The following is a 26,936-nucleotide window of genomic DNA, read 5'->3' as shown; positions in this document are numbered from 1 at the left end:
AAAAAAGGGGAATGAGGGTCGCCCTGGCGTACCCCTTTGTGGCTTTGGAAGTAAGGCACAGTCGTATTGTTCAGTTTAATACTAACCGTGCCATTACTTAGTATTTTCTTCACCCAACCACACCAGTTTGGACCAAAACCTCTGTTGCTATGACATTCAAGGAGAAAATCCCAATTAATTTTGTCGTATGCTTTTTCGAAGTCCAACTTCAGAACCACCCCAATTTTCTTCTTATGATGTGTGTGATGTAAGATCTCATGGAGGGTGAGAATCCCATCCATGATATTCCTATGTTTAATGAAAGCATTTTGATGTTTGCTAATAAGCTTATCAGCAAAGATGGCCACTCTATTATCCATCACTTTAGTGATCAGCTTGTATGGGCATCTAAGTAGGCAAATGGGACGGTATTGCTGGATCTTTTTAGCACCATTGATCTTAGGGATCAGGGTGATCACCCCATAGTTTAAGCGCTCCACATCCAAGGTGTTATTGTGAAATGCATGAAACAAGCGCATGATATCTGTTTTAACAAAATCCCAGCAGTGTTTGTAAAATTCAGCTGGGATGCTATCTGGGCCCGGGGCCCTATTGCTCTCCATGCCAAACAAAGCTTACCTGACTTCTTCCTCCGTGAATTCACTGGTTAGGAGTATATTATCCTCCACCGTGAGCTTTTCTTCTTTCGACCAGGTATCCGCAGATAAATGGAAAATGTTTCCCCTGGCCAGGCCGAAAAGATTCTTATAGTAAGCCGTGGCATGTGCCAACAGGTTGTCTGTGCCCTCAATCACCGTCTCTCCATCCGTGAAGGAGTGGATTGTGTTTTTTCATTTTTTGCCATTGTCCGCGCGATGGAAAATGGTTGTATTTTGGTCTCCCTTCAGCAACCACTTCTCACTGGATTGCTGGAGCCGGAAGAGTTCCTCATTAGCTAGAATGTCATCGATTTCCATTCGCAAGGTTGTTCTTTTTTCATAAGTCTCCGGTTCAAGGGGGGCCTCTTCTTCTATGGTTTCAATCTCTTCCAACTCCTTTTGAATATCTTTTTTCCTTTTCTTAGCGTGGCAAACAAATGGGAGCCCCAACCTTTGAAATATTTTTTCAGCCTTTTGAGCTTGATATGAAGGATGTCAATGGGGTCATCAGAAGCAACTGGCTGCTCCCATATCTTCTTAGCAGTGGGATAAAACTCTTCGTTCTTAAGCCAACTGAGTTCAAATCTGAACTCACATTGTCGCGTGGGTCTCTCTATAGTTGAATTCGATGACAGTAGCAAAGGGTTGTGGTCAGACACATTACCAATTTCCGGACTGTGACGAGGGGAAAAAGGTCCTCCCACTCAAAACTCATAAGAACTCTATCAAGCTTTTCTAAAGTAGGATGTCTCTGGTGGTTGGACCAGGTGTATTTGCCCCCTCCCATATGTATCTCACGAAGGTTCAGAGATTGAATGATGGAATTAAATTTATCCATGTAAGGGGGTCGGTTTAAAGTCTTATTTTTCTCAAAACTTTCACGAAGAATGTTGAAATCCCCTCCCACAATGTAAGGAACTTGGAGGTGAGAACACATGGATGCAAGCTCACAAAGGAATTCCTCTTTTTCTTGTCATCATGTGAGGCTGAACTTTGGGGTTTATATCAAAAAGGGTAGCTTGCAAGCAGACTTTGCCCACTGTCCAGGAAACAACTTCCAGAGTTTCTTTTTTGATGCCACAGAGGATGCCACCGAATTTTCCAATGGAAGGTGCCCAGTTCCAAGCAAATCTATCCGAGGGGTCAATTTTTCGTAAGAACCTAGGAAGAATCTCTTTCTTCCTAGTTTCCTGCAATCCTATAAAATCGAGGGAATGATCTTTAATAATGTCGGAGAAGCAGGTAGTCATTCCTTTTTTACCTGCTCCTCGACAATTACAAAAGACTCCATTCATTTAATAATGGTGTTCCCCCCCCCTCGTCTGGTATTCCTACTAGGAAGCAGAGTAGGTTTACCATTCCCCTTATTTCTCTCCAAGGAAGCTTTATCTTTTTGACTCCTAGTCACAGGTCTAGAGATTACAACAATAGACTTTCTATCTCTCTTTTTCCTCGAGCACACCACAGTGAACTGCTCCTCCTCACTAATATTCTCTTCCTTCCACCTCATATCTAATGGGATTTGGTCCCCTTTTCCATTAGTTAACATAAGAGGCCCCCTTCCTGAGGTTGGTCTACCTTCTCATTGACAGGGTCAGAGTTACGTGTTTTCTCAAGTTCTCTAATAATGTCAATGCAAGTGAAATCAGCGTCAGGTATATCAACCCCCATTTTGATAGCCTTAAGGATAAGAGTATTATCAGACAGCGCATCAAAAGAGTTAGGGCTTTTTGTTGTACCTTCCATATTCCTTTTTTTTGCCACCGCAATAGCCTTGTGCTACGTCTTGAGCTTGCGTTGGTTTTCCCCAAAGAGGAAGGGATGATGCAGCAGAGTAGCGTAAGTATTTCCCTTAGTTTTTGAGAACCAAGGTATCAATCCAGTAGGAGCCCACACTCAAGTCCCTCGTACCTGCACAAAGCGATAGCTACTCGCAACCAACGCGATTAGGGGTTTTCAAGCCCTTCACGGTCACTTACGAGAGTGAGATCTGATAGATATAATATTTTTGGTATAAAGATGTAAAGTAAAAAGTAAAAGCAAGATTAAAGTGATGGAGATTGATATGATGAGAATAGACCCGGGGGCCATAGGTTTCACTAGTGGCTTCTCTCAAGAGCATAAGTATTCTATGATGGGTGAACAAATTATTGTTGAGCAATTGACAGAATTGAGCATAGTTATGAGAATATCTAGGCATGATCATGTATATAGGCATCACGTCCGTGACAAGTAGATCGAAACGATTCTGCATCTACTACTATTACTCCACTCATCGACCGCTATCCATCATGCATCTAGAGTATTAAGTTAAAAACAGAGTAACGCCTTAAGCAAGATGACATGATGTAGAGAGATAAATTCATGCAATATGAAATAAACCCCATCTTGTTATCCTCGATGGCAACGATACAATACGTGCCTTGCTTCCCCATCTTGTCATCACATAACGGTTCACCATACGTGCATGCTACGGGAATCGCAAACTTTAACACAAGTATTCTTTAAATTCACAACTACTCAACTAGCATGACTTTAATATTATCACCTCCATATCTCAAAACAATTATCATGCTTCAATCTTTTCTTAGTATTCAACACACTCAAAAGAAAGTTTCACAAATCTTGAATACCAAGCATATTATTATTAAGCAAATTACCATGCTATTAAGAGACTCTCAAAATAATTTAAGTGAAGCATGAGAGATCACTAGTTTCTTTAAAAAAAATCCACCACCGTGCTCTAAAAGATCTAAGTGAAGCACATAGAGCAAAATTATAACGCTCAAAATATATAAGTGAAGCACAAAGAGCAAAATTATCTAGCTCAAAAGATATAAATGAAGCACATAGAGCAAAACTACTTAGCTCAAAAGATATAAGTGAAGCACATAGAGTATTATATCAAATTTTAATTCATGTATGGCTCTCTCAAAAGGTGTGTACAGTAAGGATGATTGTGGAATACTAAGACACAAAGACACAAATAATACAAGACGCTCCAAGCAAAACACATATCATGTTGGTGAATAAAAATATAGCTCCAAGTAAATTACCGATGGAAGTGGACGAAAGAGGGGATGCCTTCCGGGGCATCCCCAAGCTTTGACTTTTTGGTGTCCTTGGATTATCTTGGGGGTTCCATGGTCATCCCCAAGCTTAGGCTCTTTCCACTCCTTGTTCCATGATCCATCAAAAGAATTCACCCAAAACTTGAAAACTTCACAACACAAAACTCAAAATAGAAAACTCGTGAGCTCCGTTAGCGAAAGAAAACAAAAGACCACTTCAAGGTACTGTAATGAACTCATTATTTATTTATATTGGTGTTAAACCTAATGTATTCCAACTTCTCTATGGATTATAAACTATTTTACTAGCCATAGATTCATCAAAATAAGCAAACAACACACGAAAAACAGAATCTGTCAAAAACAGAACAGTCTGTAGTAATCTGTATATAGCGCAAGATCTGGAACCCCAAAAATTCTAAAATAAATTGCTGGACGTGAGGAATTTATCTATTAATCATCTTCAAAAAGAATTAACTAAATATCGCTCTTCAAATAAAAATGACAGCAGTTCTCGTGAGCGCTAAAGTTTCTGTTTTTTACAGCAAGTTCAACAAGACTTTCCCCAAGTCTTCCCAACGGTTCTACTTGGCACAAACACTAATTAAACACAAAAAAACACAACCAAAACAGAGGATAAATAATTTATTTATTAAATAACATCAAGGAAAAATATTGGGTTGTCTCCCAACAAGCGCTTTTCTTTAAAGCCTTATAGCTAGTCATTGATAATTTTAATGATGCTCACATGAAAGACAAGAATTGAAGCACAAAAGGAGCATCATAAAGCATGTGACAAACACATCTAAGTCTAACATACTTTCTATGCATAAGCATCTTATAGGCAAACAAATTATCAAGGTAAGCAAAAACTAGCATATGCAAGGAAACAGAAAGAAACAATAGCAATCTCAACATAACGAGAGGTAATTTAGTAACATGAAAATTTCTACAACCATATTTTCCTCTCTCATAGTAATTACATGTAGGATCATAAGCAAATTCAACAATATAGCTATCACATAAAATATTCTCAACATGATCCACATGCATGCAAAGTTGGCACTTTTCCGAAATAGTGGGATTAACATTAACTAAAGTCATGACCTTTCCAAACGCACTTTTATCAAAAACTTCATAAGATTGAAAATTCTCCAAATATGTGGGATCTAAAGTTGACATTCTTCCAAACCCACTTTCAATATTATTGCAAACATTATAATCAATCTCATATTCATCATGGGGCTTAAATAAATTTTCAAGATCACAAGAAGAATCACCCCAATCATGGTCATTGCAACAAGTAGAGGACATAGCAAAACTAGCATCCCCAAGCTTAGGGTTTTGCATATTAGTAGCACAATTTATATTAATAGAATTTATACTATCATCATTGCAATCATGCTTTTTATTAAAAGATCTATCGTGAATCGCTTCACACTTTTTAGATTCACGAATTTCAAGCAAAACCTCATAAAGATAATCTAGTGCACAAAACTCACTAGCAATTGGTTCAACATAACTGGATCTTTTAAAAAGATTAGCAAGCGAATGAGGATCCATAAATCTTTAGGTTCTCTGTTTAGTAATAAATAAATGACTATTCCAACCATACGAGCAAACAAGAAACGGGCAAAAGAGGCAAATAGAGAGGGAGGATAGAGAGAGAGAGGGCAAATAAAACGGCAATGGTGAATTGGGGGGAGAGCAAAACGAGAGGCAAATGGCAAATAATGTAATGCGGGAGATTGGGATTGTGATGGGTACTTGGTATGTTGACTTTTTGCGTAGACTCCCCGGCAACGGCGCCAGAAATCCTTCTTGCTACGTATTGAGCTTGCGTTGGTTTTCCCCAAAGAGGAAGGGATGATGCAGCAGAGTAGCATAAGTATTTCCCTCAGTTTTTGAGAACCAAGGTATCAATCCAGTAGGAGCCCACGCTCAAGTCCCTCGTACCTGCACAAAGCGATAGCTACTCGCAACCAACGCAATTAGGGGTTGTCAAGCCCTTCACGGTCACTTACGAGAGTGAGATCTGATAGATATAATATTTTTGGTATTTTTGGTATAAAGATGCAAAGTAAAAAGTAAAAGCAAAGTAAAAAACAAAGCAAGATTAACGTGATGGAGATTGATATGATGACAATAGACCCGGGGGCCATAGGTTTCACTAGTGGCTTCTCTCAAGAGCATAAGTATTCTACGGTGGGTGAACAAATTACTGTTGAGCAATTGACAGAATTGAGCATAGTTATGAGAATATCTAGGCATGATCATGTATATAGGCATCACGTCCGTGACAAGTAGATCGAAACAATTATGCATCTACTACTATTACTCCACTCATCGACCACTATCCAGCATGCATCTAGAGTATTAAGTTAAAAACAGAGTAACGCCTTAAGCAAGATGACATGATGTAGAGAGATAAATTCATGCAATATGAAATAAACCCCATCTTGTTATCCTCGAAGGCAAAGATACAATACGTGCCTTGCTGCCCCTTCTGTCACTGGGTAAGGACACCGCAAGATCGAACCCAAAGCTAAGCACTTCTCCCATGGCAAGAACTACCAATCTAGTTGGCCAAACCAAACGGATAATTCGAAGAGACTTGCAAAGATAACCAATCATACATAAAAGAATTCAGAGAAGATTCAAATATTATTCATAGATAGACTTGATCATAAACCCACAATTCATCGGTCTCAACAAACACACCGCAAAAAGAAGATTACATCAAATAGATCTCCACAAGAGAGGGGGAGAACTTTGTATTGAGATTCAAAGAGAGAGAAGAAGCCATCTAGCTACTAACTATGGACCCGAAGGTCTGAGGTAAACTACTCACACTTCATCGGAGAGGCTATGATGATGTAGAAGCCCTCCGTGATGACGGCCCTCTTCCGGTGGAGCTCCGGAACAGGCCCCAAGATGGGATCTCGTGGATACAGAAAGTTGCGGTGGTGGAATTAGGTTTTTGGCTCCTGTTCTGGTCGTTTGGGGTACGTGTGTATATATAGGAGGAAGAAGTACGCCGGAGGAGCAACGAGGGGCCCACGGGGCAGGGGGCGTGCCCTAGGGGGGGAGCCCCCCCCCCCCCCGCCGCCCTCGTGACCGCCTCTTTTGTTCCTTGGAGCAGGGTCCAAGTCTCCTGGATCACGTTCGGTGAGAAAATCATGTTCCCGAAGATTTTATTCCGTTTGGACTATGTTTGATATTCCGTTTCTTCGAAACACTGAAATAGGCAAAAAAAAACAGCAATTCTGGGTTGGGCCTCCAGTTAATAGGTTAGTCCCAAAAATAATATAAAAGTGGAAAATAAAGCCCAATATAGTCCAAAACAGTAGATAATATAGCATGGAGCAATCAAAAATTATAGATACGTTGGAGACGTATCACCTTGTCGTCCACCCGCTCCATCTTGCTCTGCACATAGCGCGAGCTGAAGCGCAATTTTTTCTCAGTGACTAGGGGAGAACTAGGGATCACCTCAACACCAACAGTCAACTCTGGGGACTCCACAATGTAATCGTTGGTCTTCTTGATTCCAGCATCTTGTGAATCACTTGCCTCCAACACCTGATGGGATATTCTCACAGCATTAGAGTAGGTTTTCTTTTTATTTTCACTAGAAAGGAGTATCTCATCAGGGTTCAGATCTGATCTACTTACTTTGCCCTCACAGGCCATCTGATCGAACACCATGGTCTCAATTAGGAGCGAATTATGCAGTGAGCCATCAGATTCCATGCTCTCTTGCGACTCCTGAATGGGGCCAGACGCCTCCCCCCGGGGAATGGAGAGAGATTTCCCCCCAAGCCCGGAAGAGGAGCTGCCCATCTGAGCTCCAGGAGTCGTATGCACCCCCTTATCTCTAGGATTTTATTTTCCAGGCTTAGGAGACACCTGAACTGTTTTTTTCTCTTTCTGGATCTCTCACAACAACTTGTTCCACTTCATACAGAATATCGTAGAAGTGTCCACCCAGGACAGCTTCAGCAATCACAGGAATCTCGTCCACATTACGGCATCCCAACTTAACCCTAGTAGAAGCCGGACGATGAAGAGTAGCAGCATCAATTTCAAGCGGTACCCCTGTTGGCGAATGTAGTAATTTCAAAAAAAAATCCTACACACACGCAAGATCATGGTGATGCATAGCAACGAGAGGGGAGAGTATGTCTACGTACCCTCATAAACCGAAAGCGGAAGCGTTTATCAACGCGGTTGATGTAGTTGTACACCTTCATGATCCGTCCTGATCAAGTACCGAACGTACGGCACCTCCGCTTCAGCACACGTTCAGCTTGATGACGTCCTCGCCTTCTCGATCCAGCAAGAGGGGCGAAGTAGTAGATGAGTTCCGGTAGCACGACGGCGTGGTCATGGTGTTGGTGAAGAACAATCTTCGCAGGGCTTCGCCTAAGCACTACGAAAACTATGACGGAGGATAAACTAGAGGGGACGGGGTAGCCGGCACATGGCTTGGTGTTTCTTGATGTGTCTTGGGTGCTAGCCCTACCCCTCTATTTATATGTTGAGCCTTGGGGTCGAAACTTGGAGTAAAAGCCTCCACGAAGTCGGTTACACCCGAAAGGCAAGAGTCCTTCTCGGACTCCAGGGCCAGACGCCAGGGTTCCCAGCATCTGGACCCAGACGCCAGGGACCCTGGCGTCTGGCCCCTGGACTCCGTAAAACTTCCTTTTGCGCTTTCCAAAAACCTTGTGGTCTTTCCCCTTTGGCCCAAATAAAGTGTTCTCGTACCCAAACATTTCGGGAAACATCCGGAACCCCTTCCGGTGAATTCCGGAACCCTTCCGGAGACCAAACACTATTATCCCATATATCAAACTTTATCTCCGGACCATTCCGGAGTTCCTTGTCATGTCCGTGAACTTATCCGGAACTCCGAACAACATTCGGTTACCAACATACATAACTCATAAATACTATATCGTCAACGAACGTTAAGCGTGCGGACCCTACGGGTTCGAGAACTATGTAGACATGACCGAGACACTTCTCTGGTCAATAACCAATAGCGGAACCTGGATGCCCATATTGTCTCCTACATATTCTACGAAGATCTTTATCGTCGAACCACATAACAACATACGTTGTTCCCTTTGTCATCGGTATGTTACTTGCCCGAGATTCGATCATCGGTATCTCAATACCTAGTTCAATATCGTTACCGGCAAGTCTCTTTACTCGTTCCGTAATACATCATCCCGCAACTAACTCATTAGTTACAATGCTTGCAAGGCTTATAGTAATGTGCATTACCGAGTGGGCCCAGAGATACCTCTCCGACAATCGGAGTGAAAAATCCTAATCTCGAAATACACCAACTCAACAAGTACCTTCGGAGACACCTGTAGAGCACCTTTATAATCACCCAGTTACGTTGTGATGTTTGGTAGCACACAAAGTGTTCCTCCGGTAAACGGGAGTTGCATAATCTCATAGTCATAGGAACATGTATAAGTCATGAAGAAAGCAATAGCAACATACTAAACGATCAAATGCTAAGCTAACGGAATGGGTCAAGTCAATCACATCATTCTCCTAATGATGTGGTCCCGTTAATCAAATGAATAACTCATGTCTATGGTTAGGAAACATAACCATCTTTGATAAACGAGCTAGTCAAGTAGAGGCATACTAGTGACATTCTGTTTGTCTATGTATTCACACATGTATTATGTTTCCGGTTAATACAATTCTAGCATGAATAATAAACATTTATCATGATATAAGGAAATAAATAATAACTTTATTATTGCCTCTAGGGCATATTTCCTTCAGTCTCCCACTTGCACTAGAGTCAATAATCTAGATTACACATTAATGATTCTAACACCCATGGAGCCTTGGTGCTGATCATGTTTGCTCGTGGAAGAGGCTTAGTCAACGGGTCTGCAACATTCAGATCCGTATGTATCTTGCAAATCTCTATGTCTCCCACCTGGAATTGATCCCGGATGGAGTTGAAGCGTCTCTTGATGTGCTTGGTTCTCTTGTGAAATCTGGATTCCTTTGCCAAGGCAATTGCACCAGTATTGTCACAAAAGATTTTCATTGGACCCGATGCACTAGGTACGACACCTAGATCGGATATGAACTCCTTCATCCAGACTCCTTCATTCGCTGCTTCCGAAGCAGCAATGTACTCCGCTTCACATGTAGATCCTGCCATGACACTCTGTTTAGAACTGCTCCAACTGACAGCTCCACCGTTCAATATAAACATGTATCCGGTTTGCGATTTAGAATCGTCCAGATTAGTGTCAAAGCTTGCATCAACGTAACCATTTACGATGAGCTCTTTGTCACCTTCATAAGCGAGAAACATATCCTTAGTCCTTTTCAGGTATTTCAGGATGTTCTTGACCGCTGTCCAGTGATCCACTCCGGGATTACTTTGGCACCTCCCTGCTAAACTAATAGCAAGGCACACATCAGGTCTGGTACATAGCATTGCATACATGATAGAGCCTCTGGCTGAAGTATAGGGAACATCTTTCATTTTCTCTCTATTTTCTGCAGTGGTCGGGCATTGAGTCTTACTCAACTTCACACCTTGTAACACAGGCAAGAACCCTTTCTTTGCCTGATCCATTTTGAACTTCTTCAAAATTTTGTCAAGGTATGTGCTTTGTGAAAGTCCAATTAACAGTCTTGATCTATCTCTATAGATCTTGATGCCTAATATGTAAGCAGCTTCACCGAGGTCTTTCATTGGAAAGCTCTTATTCAAGTATCCTTTTATGCTATCCAGAAATTATATATCATTTCCAATCAACAATATGTCATCCACATATAATATTAGAAATGCTACAGGGCTCCCACTCACTTTATTGTAAATACAGGCTTCTCCAAAAGTCTGTATAAAACCATATGCTTTGATCACACTATCAAAACATTTATTCCAACTCCGAGAGGCTTGCACCAGTCCATAAATGGATCGCTGGAGCTTGCACACTTTCTTAGCACCTTTTGGATCGATAAAACCTTCAGGTTGCATCATATACAACTCTTGTTCTAGAAATCCATTCAGGAATGCAGTCTTTACATCCATTTGCCAAATTTCATAATCATAAAATGCGGCAATAGCTAACATGATTAGGACGGACTTAAGCATCGCTACTGGTGAGAAGGTCTTATCATAGTCAACTCCTTAAACTTGTCGAAAACCTTTCACAACAAGTCGAGCTTTGTAGACAGTAACATTACCATCAGCGTATGTCTTCTTCTTGAAGATCCATTTATTTTCGATGGCCTGCCGATCATCGGGCAAGTCAACCAAAGTCCACACTTTGTTCTCATACATGGATCCCATCTCAGATTTCATGGCCTCAAGCCATTTCGCGGAATCTGGGCTCATCATCACTTCCTCATAGTTCGTAGGTTCATCATGGTCAAGTAACATGACCTCCAGAACAGGATTACCGTACCACTCTGGTGCGGATCTTGCTCTGGTTGACCTACGAGGTTCGGTAGTAACTTGATCTGAAGTTTCATGATCATCATCATTAGCTTCCTCACTAATTGGTGTAGCTGTCACAGGAACCGGTTTCTGTGATGAAATACTTTCCAATAAGGGAGCAGGTACAGTTACTGTCGTGGTTTTGTCACGGCAGATGTCCTAGAGAAAGGACTTAGTCGTGGAGCCATCGCGACGGGTTAGCTTGAAGGGGTTAAAGCGGACACAGGGACGCAAGAGAGTTTATACTAGTTCGGCCCCTTCGATGAAGGTAAAAGTCTATGTCTAGTTGTGATGGGATTGATGGAGTTTCGATGACTAGGGAGCAAACAAGCTTCGCCTATGTCTCGAGTTGTTGTCTCTTGTCTGAACCGCCGCCGGGTCGTCCCCTTATATACACGGGTGACGCCCGTCGATTCAAAGATTCCCAATACCGGCTCATAGATGTGTCCGGTTTGGTCTCTACTTATTCCTAACTTACAATACAAGTTACATGCCAACGCCGGTTTACGGCTACAGGCCTTGAACCGACTATGGGCCTTGAGCCCTCATCTGCCTTCTTGGGTTTCAACATAGTTAACTACTGAAGAAGTTAACCCGGCCCAGATAGGCCGGTTTACGCCCAGTAGTGATATCCTCAACAGTTACCTCATCAAGTTCTACTTTCCTCCCACTCACTTCTTTCGAGAGAAACTCCTTCTCTAGAAAGTTTCCTAATTTAGCAACAAAAGTCTTGCCTTCGGATCTGGGATAGAAGGTGTATCCAATAGTTTTCTTTGGATATCCTATGAAGACACATTTCTCCGATTTGGGTTCAAGCTTATCAGGTTGAAGCTTTTTCACATAAGCATCGCAGCCCCAAACTTTAAGAAACGACAACTTTGGTTTCTTGCCAAACCATAGTTCATAAGGTGTCGTCTCAACGGATTTTGATGGTGCCCTATTTAACGTGAATGCAGCTGTCTCTAAAGCATAACCCCAAAACGATAGCGGTAAATCAGTAAGAGACATCATAGATCGCACCATATCTAGTAAAGTATGATTACGATGTTCGGACACACCATTACACTGTGGTGTTCCGGGTGGCGTGAGTTGCAAAACTATTCCGCATTGTTTTAAATGTAGACCAAACTCATAACTCAAATATTCTCCTCCACGATCAGATCGTAGAAACTTTATTTTCTTGTTACGATGATTTTCCACTTCACTCTGAAATTCTTTGAACTTTTCAAATGTTTTAGACTTATGTTTCATTAAGTAGATATACCCATATCTGCTCAAATCATCTGTGAAGGTGAGAAAATAATGATACCCGCCGCGAGCCTCAATATTCATCAGACCACATACATCAGTATGTATGATTTCCAACAAATCTGTTGCTCGCTCCATAGTTCCGGAGAACGACGTTTTAGTCATCTTGCCCATAAGGCATGGTTCGCAAGTACCAAGTGATTCATAATCAAGTGATTCCAAAAGTCCATCAGTATGGAGTTTCTTCATGCGCTTTATACCAATATGACCCAAACGACAGTGCCACAAATAAGTTGCACTATCATTATCAACTCTGCATCTTTTGGCTTCAACATTATGAATATGTGTATCACTATTATCGAGATTCAACAAAAATAGACCACTCTTCAAGAGTGCATGACCATAAAAGATATTACTCATATAAAGAGAACAACTATTATTCTCAGATTTAAATGAATAACCGTCTCACATCAAACAAGATCCAGATATAATGTTCATGCTTAACGCTGGCACCAAATAACAATTATTTAGGTCTAAAACTAATCCCGAAGGTAGATGTAGAGGTAGCGTGCCGACGGCGATCACATCAACTTTGAAACCATTTCGCACGCGCATTGTCACCTCGTCCTTAGCCAGTCTTCGCTTAATCCGTAGTCCCTATTTCAAGTTGCAAATATTAGCAACAGAATCAGTATCAAATACCCAGGTGCTACTGCGAGCTCTGGTAAGGTACACATCAATAACATGTATATCACACCTTGTCATCCTTCTTATCCGCCAAATACTTGGGGCAGTTCCGCTTCCAATGACCAGTCTGTTTGCAGTAGAAGCACTCAGTCTCAGGCTTAGGTCCAGACTTGAGTTTCTTCTCCTGAGTAGCAAATTGTTTGTTGTTGTTCTTGAAGTTCCCCTTCTTCTTCCCTTTGCCCTTTTTCTTGAAACTGGTGGTCTTGTTGACCATCAACACTTGATGCTCCTTCTTGATTTCTACCTCCGCTGCCTTTAGCATTGCGAAGAGCTCGGGAATTGTCTTGTTCATCCCTTGCATATTATAGTTCATCATGAAGCTTTTGTAGCTTGGTGGCAGTGACTGAAGAACTCTGTTGATGACACTATCAACAGGAAGATTAACTCCCAGTTGAGTCAAGTGATTATGATACCCAGTTATTTTGAGTATATGTTCACTGACAGAACTATTCCCCTCCATCTTGCAGCTATAGAACTTATTGGAGACTTCATATCTCTCAATCCGGGCATTTGCTTGAAATATTAACTTCAACTCCTGGAACATCTCATATGCTCCATGACGTTCAAAACGCCGTTGAAGTCCCGGTTCTAAGCCGTAAAGCATGGCACACTGAACTATCGAGTAGTCATCAGCTTTACTCTGCCAGACGTTCTTAACGTCATTAGCGGCATCTGCAGTAGGCCTGGCACCCAGCGGTGCTTCCAGGACGTAATTCTTCTGTGCAGCAATGAGGATAATCCTCAAGTTACGGACCAAGTCCGTGTAATTGCTACCACCATCTTTCAACTTTGCTTTCTCAAGGAACGCATTAAAATTCAACGGAACAACAGCACGGGCCATCTATCTACAATCAGCATAGACAAGCAAAATACTATCAGGTACTAAGTTCATAATAAATTTAAGTTCAATTAATCATATTACTTAAGAACTCCCACTTAGATAGACATCCCTCTGACCATCTAAGTGATCACATGATCCAAATCAACTAAACCATGTCCGATCATCACGTGAGATGGAGTAGTTTTCAATGGTGAACATCACTATGTTGATCATATCTACTATATGATTCACGCTCGACCTTTCGGTCTCAGTGTTTTGAGGCCATATCTTCATATGCTAGGCTCATCAAGTTTAATCTGAGTATTCTACGTGTGCAAAACTGGCTTGCACCCGTTGTAGATGAACGTAGAGCTTATCACACCCGATCATCACATGGTGTCTCGACACGACGAACTTTGGCAATGGTGCATACTCAGGGAGAACACTTTTACCTTGAAATTTAGTGAGAGATCATCTTATAATGCTACCGTCAAACAAAGCAGAATAAGATGCATAAAGGATAAACATCACATGCAATCAATATAAGTGATATGATATGGCCATCATCATCTTGTGCTTGTGATCTCCATCTCCGAAGCACCGTCATGATCACCATCGTCACCGGCGTGACACCTTGATCTCCATCGTAGCATCGTTGTCGTCTCGCCAACTATTGCTTCTATGACTATTGCTACCGCTTAGTGATAAAGTAAAGCAATTACAGGGTGATTGCATTGCATACAATAAAGCGACAACCATATGGCTCCTGCCAGATGCCGATAACTCGGCTACAAAACATGATAATCTCATACAAAAAAATATAGCATCACGTCTTGACCATATCACATCACAACATGCCCTGCAAAAACAAGTTAGACGTCCTCTACTTTGTTGTTGCAAGTTTTACGTGGCTGCTATGGGCTGAGCAAGAACCGTTCTTACCTACGCATCAAAACCACAATGATAGTTCATCAAGTTAGTGCTGTTTTAACCTTCGCAAGGATCGGGCGTAGCCACACTTGGTTCAACTAAAGTTGGAGAAACTGACACCCGCCAGCCACCTGTGTGCAAAGCACGTCGGTAGAACCAGTCTCACGTAAGCATACGCGTAATGTCGGTCCGGGCCGCTTCATCCAACAATACCGCTGAACCAAAGTATGACATGCTGGTAAGCAGTATGACTTGTATCGCACACAACTCACTTGTGTTCTACTCGTGCATATAACATCTGCGCATAAAACCTGGCTTGGATGCCACTGTTGGGGAACGTAGTAATTTTAAAAAAATTCCTACGCACATGCAAGATCATGGTGATGCATAGCAACAAGAGGGGAGAGTATGTCTACGTACCCTCGTAGACCAAAAGCAGAAGCGTTTATCAACGCGGTTGATGTAGTCGTACACCTTCATGATCCGTCTCAATCAAGTACCGAACGTATGGCACCTCCGCGTTCAACACACGTTCAGCTCGATGACGTCCTCGCCTTCTCGATCCAGCAAGAGGGGCGAAGTGGTAGATGAGTTCCGGCAGCATGATGGCGTGGTGACGGTGTTGGTGAAGAACAATCTCCGCAGGGCTTCGCCTAAGCACTACGAAAACTATGACGGAGGATAAACTAGAGGGGACGGGGTAGCCGGCACATGGCTTGGTGTTTTTTGATGTGTCTTGGGTGCTAGCCCTACCCCTCTATTTATATGTTGAGCCTTGGGGTCGAAACTTGGAGTAAAAGCCTCCACAAAGTCGGTTTCACCCAAAAGGCAAGAGTCCTTCTCGGACTCCAGGACCAGACGCCAGGGTTCCCGGCGTCTGGCCCCTCGACTCCGCAAAACTTCCTTTTGCGCTCTCGAAAAACCTTGTGGGCTTTCCCCTTTGGCCCAAATAAAGTGTTCTCGTACCCAAACATTTCGGGAAACATCCGGAACCCCTTCCGGTAAATTCCGGAACCCTTCCGGAGACCAAACACTATTATCCCATATATCAAACTTTATCTCCGGACCATTCCGGAGTTCCTCGTCATGTCCGTGATCTTATCCGGAACTCCGAACAACATTTGGTTACCAACATACATAACTCATAAATACTATATCGTCAACGAACATTAAGCATGCGAACCCTACGGGTTCGAGAACTATGTAGACATGACCGAGACACTTCTCTGGTCAATAACCAATAGCGGAACCTGGATGCCCATATTGGCTCCTACATATTCTACGAAGATCTTTATCGGTTGAACCGCATAACAACATACATTGTTCCCTTTGTCATCAGTATGTTACTTGCTCGAGATTCGATCATCGGTATCTCAATACCTAGTTCAATCTCGTTACCGGCAAGTCTCTTTACTCGTTCCGTAATACATCATCCCGCAACTAACTCATTAGTTACAATGCTTGCAAGGCTTATAGTGATGTGCATTACCGAGTGGGCCCAGAGATACCTCTCCGACGATCGGAGTGACAAATCCTAATCTCGAAATACGCCAACTCAACAAGTACCTTCGGAGACACCTGTAGAGCACCTTTATAATCACCCAGTTACATTGTGACGTTTGGTAGCACACAAAGTGTTCCTCTGGTAAACGGGAGTTGCATAATCTCATAGTCATAGGAACATGTATAAGCCATGAAGAAAGCAATAGCAACATACTAAACGATCAAATGCTAAGCTAACGGAATGGTTCAAGTCAATCACATCATTCTCCTAATGATGTGATCCCGTTAATCAAATGACAACTCATGTCTATGGTTAGGAAACATAACCATCTTTGATAAACGAGCTAGTCAAGTAGAGGCATACTAGTGACATTCTGTTTGTCTATGTATTCACACATGTATTATGTTTCCGGTTAATACAATTCTAGCATGAATAATAAACATTTGTCACGATATAAGGAAATATATAATAACTTTATTATTGCCTCTAGGGCATATTTCCTTCAACCCCAACTAGAGATGCCACATAAGCAAGATTCCCCTCACTTCTCTTATCTAAAGGAATGTTACTGATTTTAACCCAGGCGACTTCCATAACCCCTTTTGATCCCACAGCAGATGACCAAGGGGAGGCATGAATCACAACCCCAGTGGTTTTGAGGGTTACCCTCCCCACATAGCAGATTTGAGCAACCGAGCGAGGGTTAGGAAAACGAACCACAAAGACACCAGGGCCAATGGCATGGGCAGAACAGCGCCATCCAGTGGCCAGATAGTTAGTGAGATCAATCTCCATTTGGCGAGTAGAGGTTTCTCCCTCAACAATGGTGACTACCACACTGTTAGATCTTTCTCTGAGCTGATTGGCAATACAGGAATCATGAATATAGTAGAACCCATGCCCTTTGGATTGAAATGCGCACATCGAGGCAATGCATTCCCAAGGGAGAAAAGTCATGCAAACAGAAGCAAGGTGGCCTAAGGTATTGCAACACTCACAGAAAGCTTGTGGGCATCGAACAGGAAGATGTTCATGAGATTTGCAAATAGGGCAGGGTTCAAGGTTTTTGGTAGGAGGCACCTGACGGGGATTTTTCCCCTGAGGACGACGAGGTGGTGGGGACAGATCTTGTCCTCCTCCATTGCCCCCTGAGCTCGAAGATCTCTGGTGCTTCTCCACCCAAACGCCTCCCTCCTTGGAGTCGCGGCATGTCGGTGCCATCGCCGCCGCCTCCCACCTTGAGGTGTCGCCCGAGCCCGAAGCCGCGTTGGACGACTACGAGATGGTGCGGTTGCCGTCGTCATCGCGCTTCCAGGAGTACTTGCTCCGCTCTCCTCCTTGGCCATTTCCCCGGCCCGAGCTCCGCCCTGCTCCGCGACCTGCTCCCGCGCCTCCGCGCCGACCCCCATCGAATCCACGCCCCGCGTCCATGGGAGGTGGTGGGGGGAGACCGCAACCGCAGTGAACGAGCGCGGATCTCCTCTCACCTTGCCCTTCCACCACCCGTAGGAGATCGGGGAACTCGATCTAGGGTTTCTCTCCACCGTCCAGAAGTGGGAGAAGGCAGTTTCTAGGTCAAGGACTGGGCTCGGCTTGGGTTTTATACTCTCACTTCGAATCCGTGGATGGGAATGGAGGACTGGATGCGCCCCCACGTGTCGCACATCCTCCATGGATGGGTAGGTGGGCGAGCTCGGGCCCGCATCAGACCGCGTCGGTCCGCCCGCATGTCGTCCCGTGTACCGCCCGTGTGCCAGATCCTTGACGACCGATGCACTCGTCGGCGTCGGCACCGGCCTCGTCGGCGGTAATCGATCTTGAACCCTCACAAAATGGCAAGGAAAGGATACGATGTCTCTGATGTCAACAGACTCACTAGCCCGTAGGAAATGTGCATCGATCGTGACGCCGCGTGCATCCACCAGCACTAGGCGAAGAGCCTCTCGTCGGAGGAGAAGAATCCCGTCGGAGAAGGTGAGCTTGCCCGTCACGAGGTCGGCAGCGTAGGAGACTCGCCATCGCACGTCGTTCGCCCCGCCGTTCGCCATCAGGGTTGTCTTGGGCGCTCGTCAATTGTCGCGTCAAAAAGAGGAGCTATCATCTACATGGGCTGAAATGAAAAGCAAACGGTCCAATCCCATGAGGTCTCGTGCAGGCACCCATGATGTCCTAGCTACTCATCGCCATCGTAGTACTCAGTCCAGAAGCATCACGTTTCTGGTTGGACTCCTGGCTTGGCTCTTCTCCTCTATGGCATAGTCACCTGACAATTTTTCAAGTTGCCTCTAACACGGAGTTGATGGTTGGCGAGGCTCTCCGGACCTTGCCGCCTTCGGTTAGCTTCCTTAGAACCCTCCTCCCGAACGAGGAAAATGAATGGAATGAGGTGAAGGCCTTGATTGGCCAATGAACAGTCAGTACGGGTGCTGACGAGGTTTCTTGGAAGCTCTCCTCTTCTGGTTCGTTCTCGGTTAAGTCGTTGTATAGCAAACTAACTGAGAGCGTTGTGCTGGACATAGCCCGAGGGCTATGGAAGGCCGGCCTACCACTGAAGATAAAAATCTTCATCTGGCAGATGTTCCAAAATCGCTTACCGACGGCGGAAAACGTTGCGAAACGTAATGGACCTTCCGACGGATCGTGTGTGCTGTGCGGAAACATCGAAGATGCTAACCACACCTTCTTCCATTGTCACTTAGCCAGGTTTTCCTGAAGCGCGGTTAGAGCCGCTTTCCAGCAAAACTAGAACCCTTCATCGAGTGTTGATCTTTTAGATATTATACACACGCAAAAGGGGGCTAGTGCACGGATTGTTTGGCGTTGTGTAGGGGCGCTACTTTGGTCTTTATGGACTGTGCGCAATAAGATGACCATTGAGAAGAAGTTTCCTTCTCACCCGACTGATATCTTGTTCAAATGCCACTTATTCTTGCATACCTGGACACCGTTGGGGAAACCGCGTGATGAGGAGCGCATGATTGAGACGATGGTGAGGATCCATAGCATTCAGATGGAAGCGCGCCAAGTTACTGCCCAAGATTGACATCTTTTGCATCAAGTTACTTATGTTGTCTGTCGATGATATGCCAGCCTGCGTGCTGATGTTATGCCAGCCTGCGTGCTGATGTTGGTGAACCTCGTTTTTATTTTCGCTGTTCTCTGTAATGCTTAAGCTTGACTGTCGTCTTTCCGGACTTTGTGAACGCTGCCCTGTTGGCTTTATTAATTTAAAGCCGGACGCCTTTGGCGTCTTCGTTCCAAAAAAAAGAAGCATCAGCGTGGAAATAATCCTCTGTAGTGGATTATTGTTTACAGCAAAGATGAGCACATGACATACTTAGTAAGACTTCAGCGGATCTATACTACTTATGCAACATTGTCAAAGAAGGGGGATGTGGTTTAGGGCAAGCACTAACATTCCAGGGATAAATCTATTCGAATAAGGGCAAGCACTAAGCTCTTAGTCGTCCATAACCGTGGACGCGGTGCATGAGGGGCAACGTGCGCAATGGCGCATGCGGGCAGGTGCAACAAAAATCATCCCAAAAAGGTGCCCCTGAGCGCGCCTACAGCCCACATGTCATGGACCCCCAAGGAAACGGATTGGTTGTGGGGTGCCTGCAAAGATCGGACGGTCGGGCGTGCATCAGGAGGCACCAGCATGAGGTGTGCGAGAAATAGATGGCGCGGACTCACAAATATCGATGCTCCGGAAAGCGGGTACTTCAGCTCCTTTATAGGAGTAATATGTGAGTCAATGCATCGTGAAGTCCGAGCGCGAAGCCCGCATCCGAGCCACCGCTGGCCAAGGAGATACCGGGCGGTTCCTCCGTTGATGCCGGAGGCCGCCCGACCGCCTTCAAGCTCCACCTCAACTTTTGTCGCCCATTTAGCGCTTGTTTTTAAGCTAGGTTTAATGAAGTACTATGTTTAGTTACTTCTATGTTATGTATAATTAAAATATTGTGGGGCTTTGATGAATGTGGTAGGTACAATTAACCAAGGATGCTTTTGGATGCTTGGATTTGAATGAATTTTGATGCTTTTGTTTGCTTGAGTTTGGATGAAGGTCCAGACATTTGGTGCATCCCCTTGGGTATCACCAAAATTTCGGATAAGTTGGAAATGTTGCCCTTAGAGCATCTACAATCACATATGGCAAATCCGGCCCCTCAAACGTCCGCGGACGTGTCTGGACACACCTCAAATTTCATTTGTTGCATCCGGTCATCTCATACTCGATTTTTATGTCCATACAAAGACATGCAAAAGAAAAGAGCCTACGTACTACGTCGATTATAGCTACTCCTCGTCGGAGATCACCACGATCTTCGTGCCTAGCTCCGGCAGCATGGGCGGCAGCTGCAGCTCCGGCTCCTATGGCGCCTCCAGCTGCTCCGCTCTGGCCTCCTCCGTCTCTATCTCCGTGTCGAGCTCGTCGAAGAGCGCGTCGGTCTCTGCCTGTTGCCGCCGGAGGAACACCCGGTTGGCCTCCACATAGGCCTCATCCTGGATGGACTCTAGGATGGGTGTCGGACTGGGCGACGGCAAACTCCGTCTCCGGCCTCCTCCACCTCCATCGGAGCCATCTCCTCCTCCTCCTCTTCCCCCGGTTGCTCCTCCTCCTACTCCGGCTCCGGCGAGCCCGGAGACAGCCGGCAACGGTGCGGGCGGCGCGCGCGGCTTCCCTCGCCCGGATCTGCTGCTGGATCTCGTAGCGGCGCTCCGGCGTCAGCATGGCATAGTACGTGATCTTGCTTCGGACCATGGTGGAGTGCCCGAGTGTGGACAGAGCGCCGGAGTGGGAGAGAGAGGAGGTGGATGGGCTCGGACTGGCGGCACCGAGAGGGGGGAGGGGGTTGGGTTAGGGTTGCGGGACGCCGGCCGGCTTAAATAGCCGGATTTTGTCTTGGGCGGCGAGCCGAAGCGGCGCCACGCAGCGTTCACACTGCGGCGACGGACGCGACATCAGTCGGGCCGCCGGGTTTTCGGACGTTTCTATGTGGGGCCACGCCATCAGGCCAACATGGCGGGCATGTGGGGCCACGCCATCAGGCCGACGTGGCGGGCATGTCCAGGCGCCCCATATTTGGATTGGATATGAAAGGTGCCGGTCAGCCCGGGCGTTTGGAGGCCGTTTGAGAGGCCCGTCTAGGTCAAAGAATCGTGACCGGGTAGTGACCGGTCGGCGTATGAAGCGGGTTTGAGAGGTCCGGTTGTAGATGCTTTTACGCACCTATGATTACATAGCTGCATTGTCAACGGCGCATTGAACACCGCCTGCTCAACGGGGCTGGACAGCAGGGAACAGCGCTTGTGGAGTCGTGGTTGGGACACAATTTGGCAGGAACTTCATCAGAAAGATAATGTCCCTACATGAGCTCACGAACCGCTCAAGATCTCAAAGCCGAATCATATGTGTTATCCAACGGAGCACATGGAGAAATGCGTGTAAGTAAATGTTTATCCAAGAAGGATGGCGGTTCATATAGCATATCAGCGAAGCATCTTACAGTATGTGCCTGCAATAAGAAACTATTGACAAAGTTCCCATATTCTGTAAAATGCTTGGATTCCTTTTACATATGGTGGCGCTTCATCATGCATCTATTGTTTACATGGACTTGTACTCAGTTGTGCTTCCTGGTTGCTTCCTGCAAGAAAAAAAATCGAAAGCAGAATGTCTGTGATTAAGCAAAGAGGTACGGGTGATGGGCAAAAAAAAAAACTATTCCAGATGTAAGCTTGGTGCAAGATCTAAAACAGCAAACAACCCAGGACTGGAGCAAACAAGACAGTCAAGGGGATTCCTTCTCCTGATAACAACTGAATTGATATATCGTATGTGTTTCTTAAGGACTGAAGGAGATAATTTGTTTCTGAGGGCACACCTTGCTGTTGAAACATAGCAGTTCTTAGTTCTTGTACTTCATGGTCTCTTTCTCGAATCCAATTGTTGGGAATTGTTTCGCATATTCCTCCACATCGTGGCGAAGCTTTGCAATTTCAGCTTGGATGTTGCTGTCGGATTGCAAAGTGGCAACGAAGTCCTTCAGTTTGGTACCTAAATTGAAAGAGAAACAACAGTATCAATAATATGATCCCTGTGGTAGGTAAGGGCATACACAAGGAATGTGGTTCTGGACTCTGGAGAGCAACAGAAAAAAGTTCGAATAAGTTCTATCACTTCTAATACCAGCTGCTGCAGCTTTAACCTTCAAAGCCAAGTTCACTGCCGAATCGAAGAAGTCGGCAACCTTGGCGAAGTCCTCCTCAACAAATCCTCTTGATGTAAGCGCGGGGGTTCCTGCAAGATCACGGAACAGGCAATCAGATTTTGCTAACTTAATCTAAAGAAAATTAAGAACAACCATTATATGAGTGCATGCTTTACCCATCCTGATGCCTCCGGGTACCATAGCTGAAACATCACCAGGAACTGTGTTCTTGTTTGCTGCAATATGCACATTTTCTAAAACCTTCTCCACTCGTGAACCATCTATTCCCTAGACATGAAATTTGAAAGGGATGATAAGTGTCCTGACATGACATAATATTCTGAAAATAACTAAGTTTTGCTGTAATTAGTACATCTAGCTATGGTGTATAAAGAAACAGTAAGTTTCAGGTCAGATGGATATCAAGCAACATTCCGGTCAAAAGAATCACAAAAATAACTACTATCTTACCTTTTTCTTGAGGTTCACCAAAACTAAATGGTTATCAGTCCCACCAGAGACAATGTCGTAGCCTTTTGAAGTTAAGCTCTGGAAATGAGAATATTGCCATCAAATAAGGACATCATGCTAGTGTAATAGATATTTGCATTTCCAGACATCCTGTTTGCAATTAATTAATGTTGATACTCAGCACTCATATTCCAACAAAGCAATTTGAAGTAAGTTATACAAGCTGCCACTTAATGCTGGCATGAGACAAAATATACGGTAAATATAACCTAATTAGATTTTCTACAAGCTGCTACTAACATAACCATAAAGAGGTTACTCTTCATACTGACTGACAGGTATCATAGGTCCAGTTTTCATGGGTAAATGTTTCTAGCAAATTCTAACCACAAAATACCTCAGCAAATCTAGCAGAGTTACTCATAACTTGCTCTTGATAAGCTCTGTACTCCTGAGTAGTTGCCTGAAATTTAAACGGCACATTAGGGCATTAATTACACAGAACGGCAAACTGTATAAAATATAAAATAATGTAGAATATTAAGGAACAGAAGTGCTGCAGACCTGCTTAAGCGCAACGGCCAGGCCAGTAATAGTATGGTTATGGGGTCCACCTTGCAGACCTGGGAAGACAGCTGCATTGATTTTGTCCTCAAAATCATACTTAACCTATATCAAAATAGATTGTTAGGCCTTTGCATTCTGCAGGTAATATGAGTACTGCAGGTTAAGCTCAGTAGAGAACAAACATCTTCAACACTCTATGCTACTATCATTTTATTGTATTTCTCTGGCAATACCTCCTTCCCTTGTTTGTTTATTTCTTTCACCCCCTTCCGGAAAAAGATCATGGCTCCACGTGGACCACGGAGTGACTTGTGGGTAGTGGTAGTCACCACATCTGCATACTCAAAAGGAGACGGAATGACACCAGCAGCAACTAGCCCACTGATATGTGCCATGTCTGCGAGAAGAACTGCCTTCTGCTTGTCACAGATCTGCCATTGCACGATAGAAATTGAAGTTAATCACTGATTAGGAGGGGGGGGGGATTCATTGTTCATCACTGAAGAAAATGAACTTGCCTTCCGCATGCGGTTATAATCATAAAGGCGGGCATATGCACTAGCACCAGCAACAATCAACTTTGGCCTAAACAGAACGGCACTTTTCTCCAACTGTTCAGAAGTAGCAAATGAAGCTTAGCAACATATGAAGGAGTTAAGATAATTCATCTTGAAATAATTTGACTACTGAGGGAGACATATAACAATGAAAATATCCTAGACAATGCAGTAAGAAACCATTTCTTTTAGCTGAAGTAAGAAACCACTTCACGAAACATGCATAAGTAATGTTAAAATTGATCGGTAGATCCAAAACTTCCATGACATGAAATGAATAAATAATGAGTTCACCTGGTCATAATCAATCAAGCCAGTGCTTTCATCCAGTCTGTAAGGCATTGTCTCAAAGAATATTGAAACTGCTGAGATTTTCTTTGTGTCAGTCTGCAAACAACAAGAAAAGAACCATTGAGCCATAGAAGTTTCTCGAGCATCATATGTAAACATAATTGAGAATTATGAGCTTATTAGTATGTATTTTACATTACAGTATGAAGTGCTTATCTAATACTAGACATAAAAAACAAAAGAAACAGCAAACTACACAGAAAGATGGCAACAAGCAAGCAATGGCTGATCATGCTTGCATCCCATCAGAGAAATAAAAAACAATAGGTTGATAATAAAGAAGCAGATAGATGTACCTGGTAACCATGGGAAAGATGTCCACCGTGAGGAAGATCCAGAGCCATAATTCTGTCATGTGGCTTCAGCAGAGCAGTGTATACATGGAAGTTGGCAGGTGAACCCGATAGAGGTTGCACATTCACTGCAGAGGCAGAAATCGGTCATCCAGTTAACTCGCCCCCAATTTGGTGGAAGGACAATTATCACTCCAAGAACATAGGGGTTAGCAATGCAACCTAAATATTAAAATATAAAAATAGTGTCTAATCCCAGCTGTGTACCATATGTAAGCTTTGGAATTAACCAGCATATTTTGTTTTGTAAATAGTGTATGCACATATGCCAACAGAAATTTCTTAAGCAAATTAAGAACCTACTGTTGACTTGACCCGTTTACTTTACGACTAGACTACTTTAGAAGATTACCCTATTTCCCATCAAGTAAAACTTTGCCAACTGTGGAGCATAATAAGATTGGCTCGAATCAGAGCATCTTATTTATTTTCATTCTGCTCTCTCATTTGCATCACCAAAAGCACTAGGAAAAAAAAAGACTAATGACCCTATGTCCACATAAAGGATACCGTAGAATTTATAGAAAAACATCCTGCAGAGTCATTAGTTATACCGGACACGAGAGAACCTGATAAGAAAATCAAGAATAAAACCATCAGCAAGATTTTACCTCCCCACTTCTCCGGGTCCAAATTGAAGGCCTCCAAAGCACGTTTCTGACACAGCGTCTCGGCCATATCAATGTATCTGCGGGCAAGCAAGGCCAAAACGACCACACCAGTTCAAATTATTGACCCCCACATCCATTTAATTTCTGCTCCAAGCATTCTTCAGATATAAACACAGAGGAGGAAGGAACAGGGCCTTACTCGTTTCCACCGTAGTATCTCGCGCCGGGGTACCCCTCGCTGTACTTGTTTGTCATGACGGATCCCACCGCCTGCATCACCGAGAGGGAGGTGAAGTTCTCCGACGGGATGAGCTCCAGCCCCTGCAAACCACCAGACAGAATGACGCGATTCAGCAAATGTCCTGGAGAAAGCACCCGAGCACAATACAGCGAATCATGGTGGCAGTGATGACCTTCCATTGGCGGGCCTTCTCGAGCTCGATGATGTCGGCAATCTCGGGGTCGACCTCCTCCAGCGGCGCGTTCAACTGCTTCGGCCACTGCACCAAACAAACAAGATAAGCACGGGCAACAAACAAACAGACAGACAAACGGACAGGGAGCAATGGGCGCATCGAACATACGGTGACTGCGGATCTCTCCTCCGTCGCCGGCAGGGACGCCTGCGAAGCCAAATCAAAAAAGGAAAAAAAAAATGGATGACCGTGATTGTTTCGGCAAGAGCAGGAGCGGGCGCCGATAAAGCAGAGGACCGCCGCCAAGAATGATTTATAAGAAGAAGAAGGAAAGGGGAAGAGCGGAGGGCGGCGTAGCGTACCATGGAGTAGAGCGGCGTGAGGCGGGAGAGGGGCTGGCCGCGGGCGGAGAGCTTGCGGAGCGCCGTCGCCATGGCCATGGTGGGTGGTGGTGGTGGGCGGCCTCCTGGTGGTGCTCCTCCTCTCGGTAGGGGTTGGAGTGTCGGGTTTGGGAGGTAGTGGATCGCATGGCCGAGCGTCCTTTATTTTAACTGGAGGCAGCAGATGTGGGCTGAGTGATCAGCATCCACCAGACGCATCGCCCTCACCAACCCCTCAATCCAAACGCATTCCTTCATTCATTTTCCCTCGGTTTCAGAAAAGAGAAAAATGGGAGATTTCGTTTTCTTGTTATTTTTTGGGGTTGTTAATTTATGAGTTTTTAAAAAAGTTCTTTCAGGGATTTCTATAGGATTTTATCTGGTTACCTCGTTTTCCTTTTTTCTTTGCAAGAGATTAATTTAGCTGGTTATCGTTGGAACTTAGCCTGCACTAGCAAGATGCTCTTCATTTTGCGTTTTGCCTTTTTGCTAGATTATAATTGAAGTGAACTACTCCATGCAAACAGAAAACATGTTTCGAATCGGAGGCATTCAGATGCTG

At 44.3% G+C, this 26,936-nt stretch overlaps 1 protein-coding gene across 2 annotated transcripts; it reads right to left on the bottom strand.

Moving 5' to 3' along the window:
- Positions 1 to 21,896: 21,896 nt before the first annotated feature.
- On the bottom strand, positions 21,897 to 26,613 carry LOC125550567 (serine hydroxymethyltransferase 1, mitochondrial). 2 transcript variants are annotated; one of them, XM_048713590.2, is made up of 16 exons: positions 26,357 to 26,613; positions 26,163 to 26,201; positions 25,992 to 26,078; positions 25,778 to 25,899; positions 25,579 to 25,655; positions 24,911 to 25,035; positions 24,558 to 24,650; positions 24,225 to 24,317; positions 23,940 to 24,137; positions 23,704 to 23,808; positions 23,537 to 23,602; positions 23,140 to 23,217; positions 22,845 to 22,956; positions 22,647 to 22,757; positions 22,342 to 22,514; positions 21,897 to 22,104 (listed from the first exon to the last, which is right to left on the bottom strand). In XM_048713590.2, exons 1-15 carry the CDS (start codon positions 26,432 to 26,434, stop codon positions 22,366 to 22,368), a joined length of 1,533 nt encoding a protein of 510 aa, XP_048569547.1. In that variant the 5' UTR covers positions 26,435 to 26,613; the 3' UTR covers positions 21,897 to 22,104; positions 22,342 to 22,365. The 2 variants fall into 2 exon arrangements, with proteins under 2 accessions (XP_048569547.1, XP_087373856.1); XM_087517730.1 differs by having other exon boundaries at positions 25,992 to 26,201; positions 26,357 to 26,532.
- Positions 26,614 to 26,936: the final 323 nt, after the last annotated feature.

The sequence above is a fragment of the Triticum urartu genome, chromosome 4A (genome assembly GCF_056163025.1).
Source record: "Triticum urartu cultivar PI428250 chromosome 4A, HENAU_Tu73, whole genome shotgun sequence".
Taxonomy (NCBI): Eukaryota; Viridiplantae; Streptophyta; class Magnoliopsida; order Poales; family Poaceae; genus Triticum; species Triticum urartu.
The sequence above is the reverse complement of the archived record's forward strand: the minus strand, read 5'-3'. Positions and strand labels throughout refer to the sequence as shown.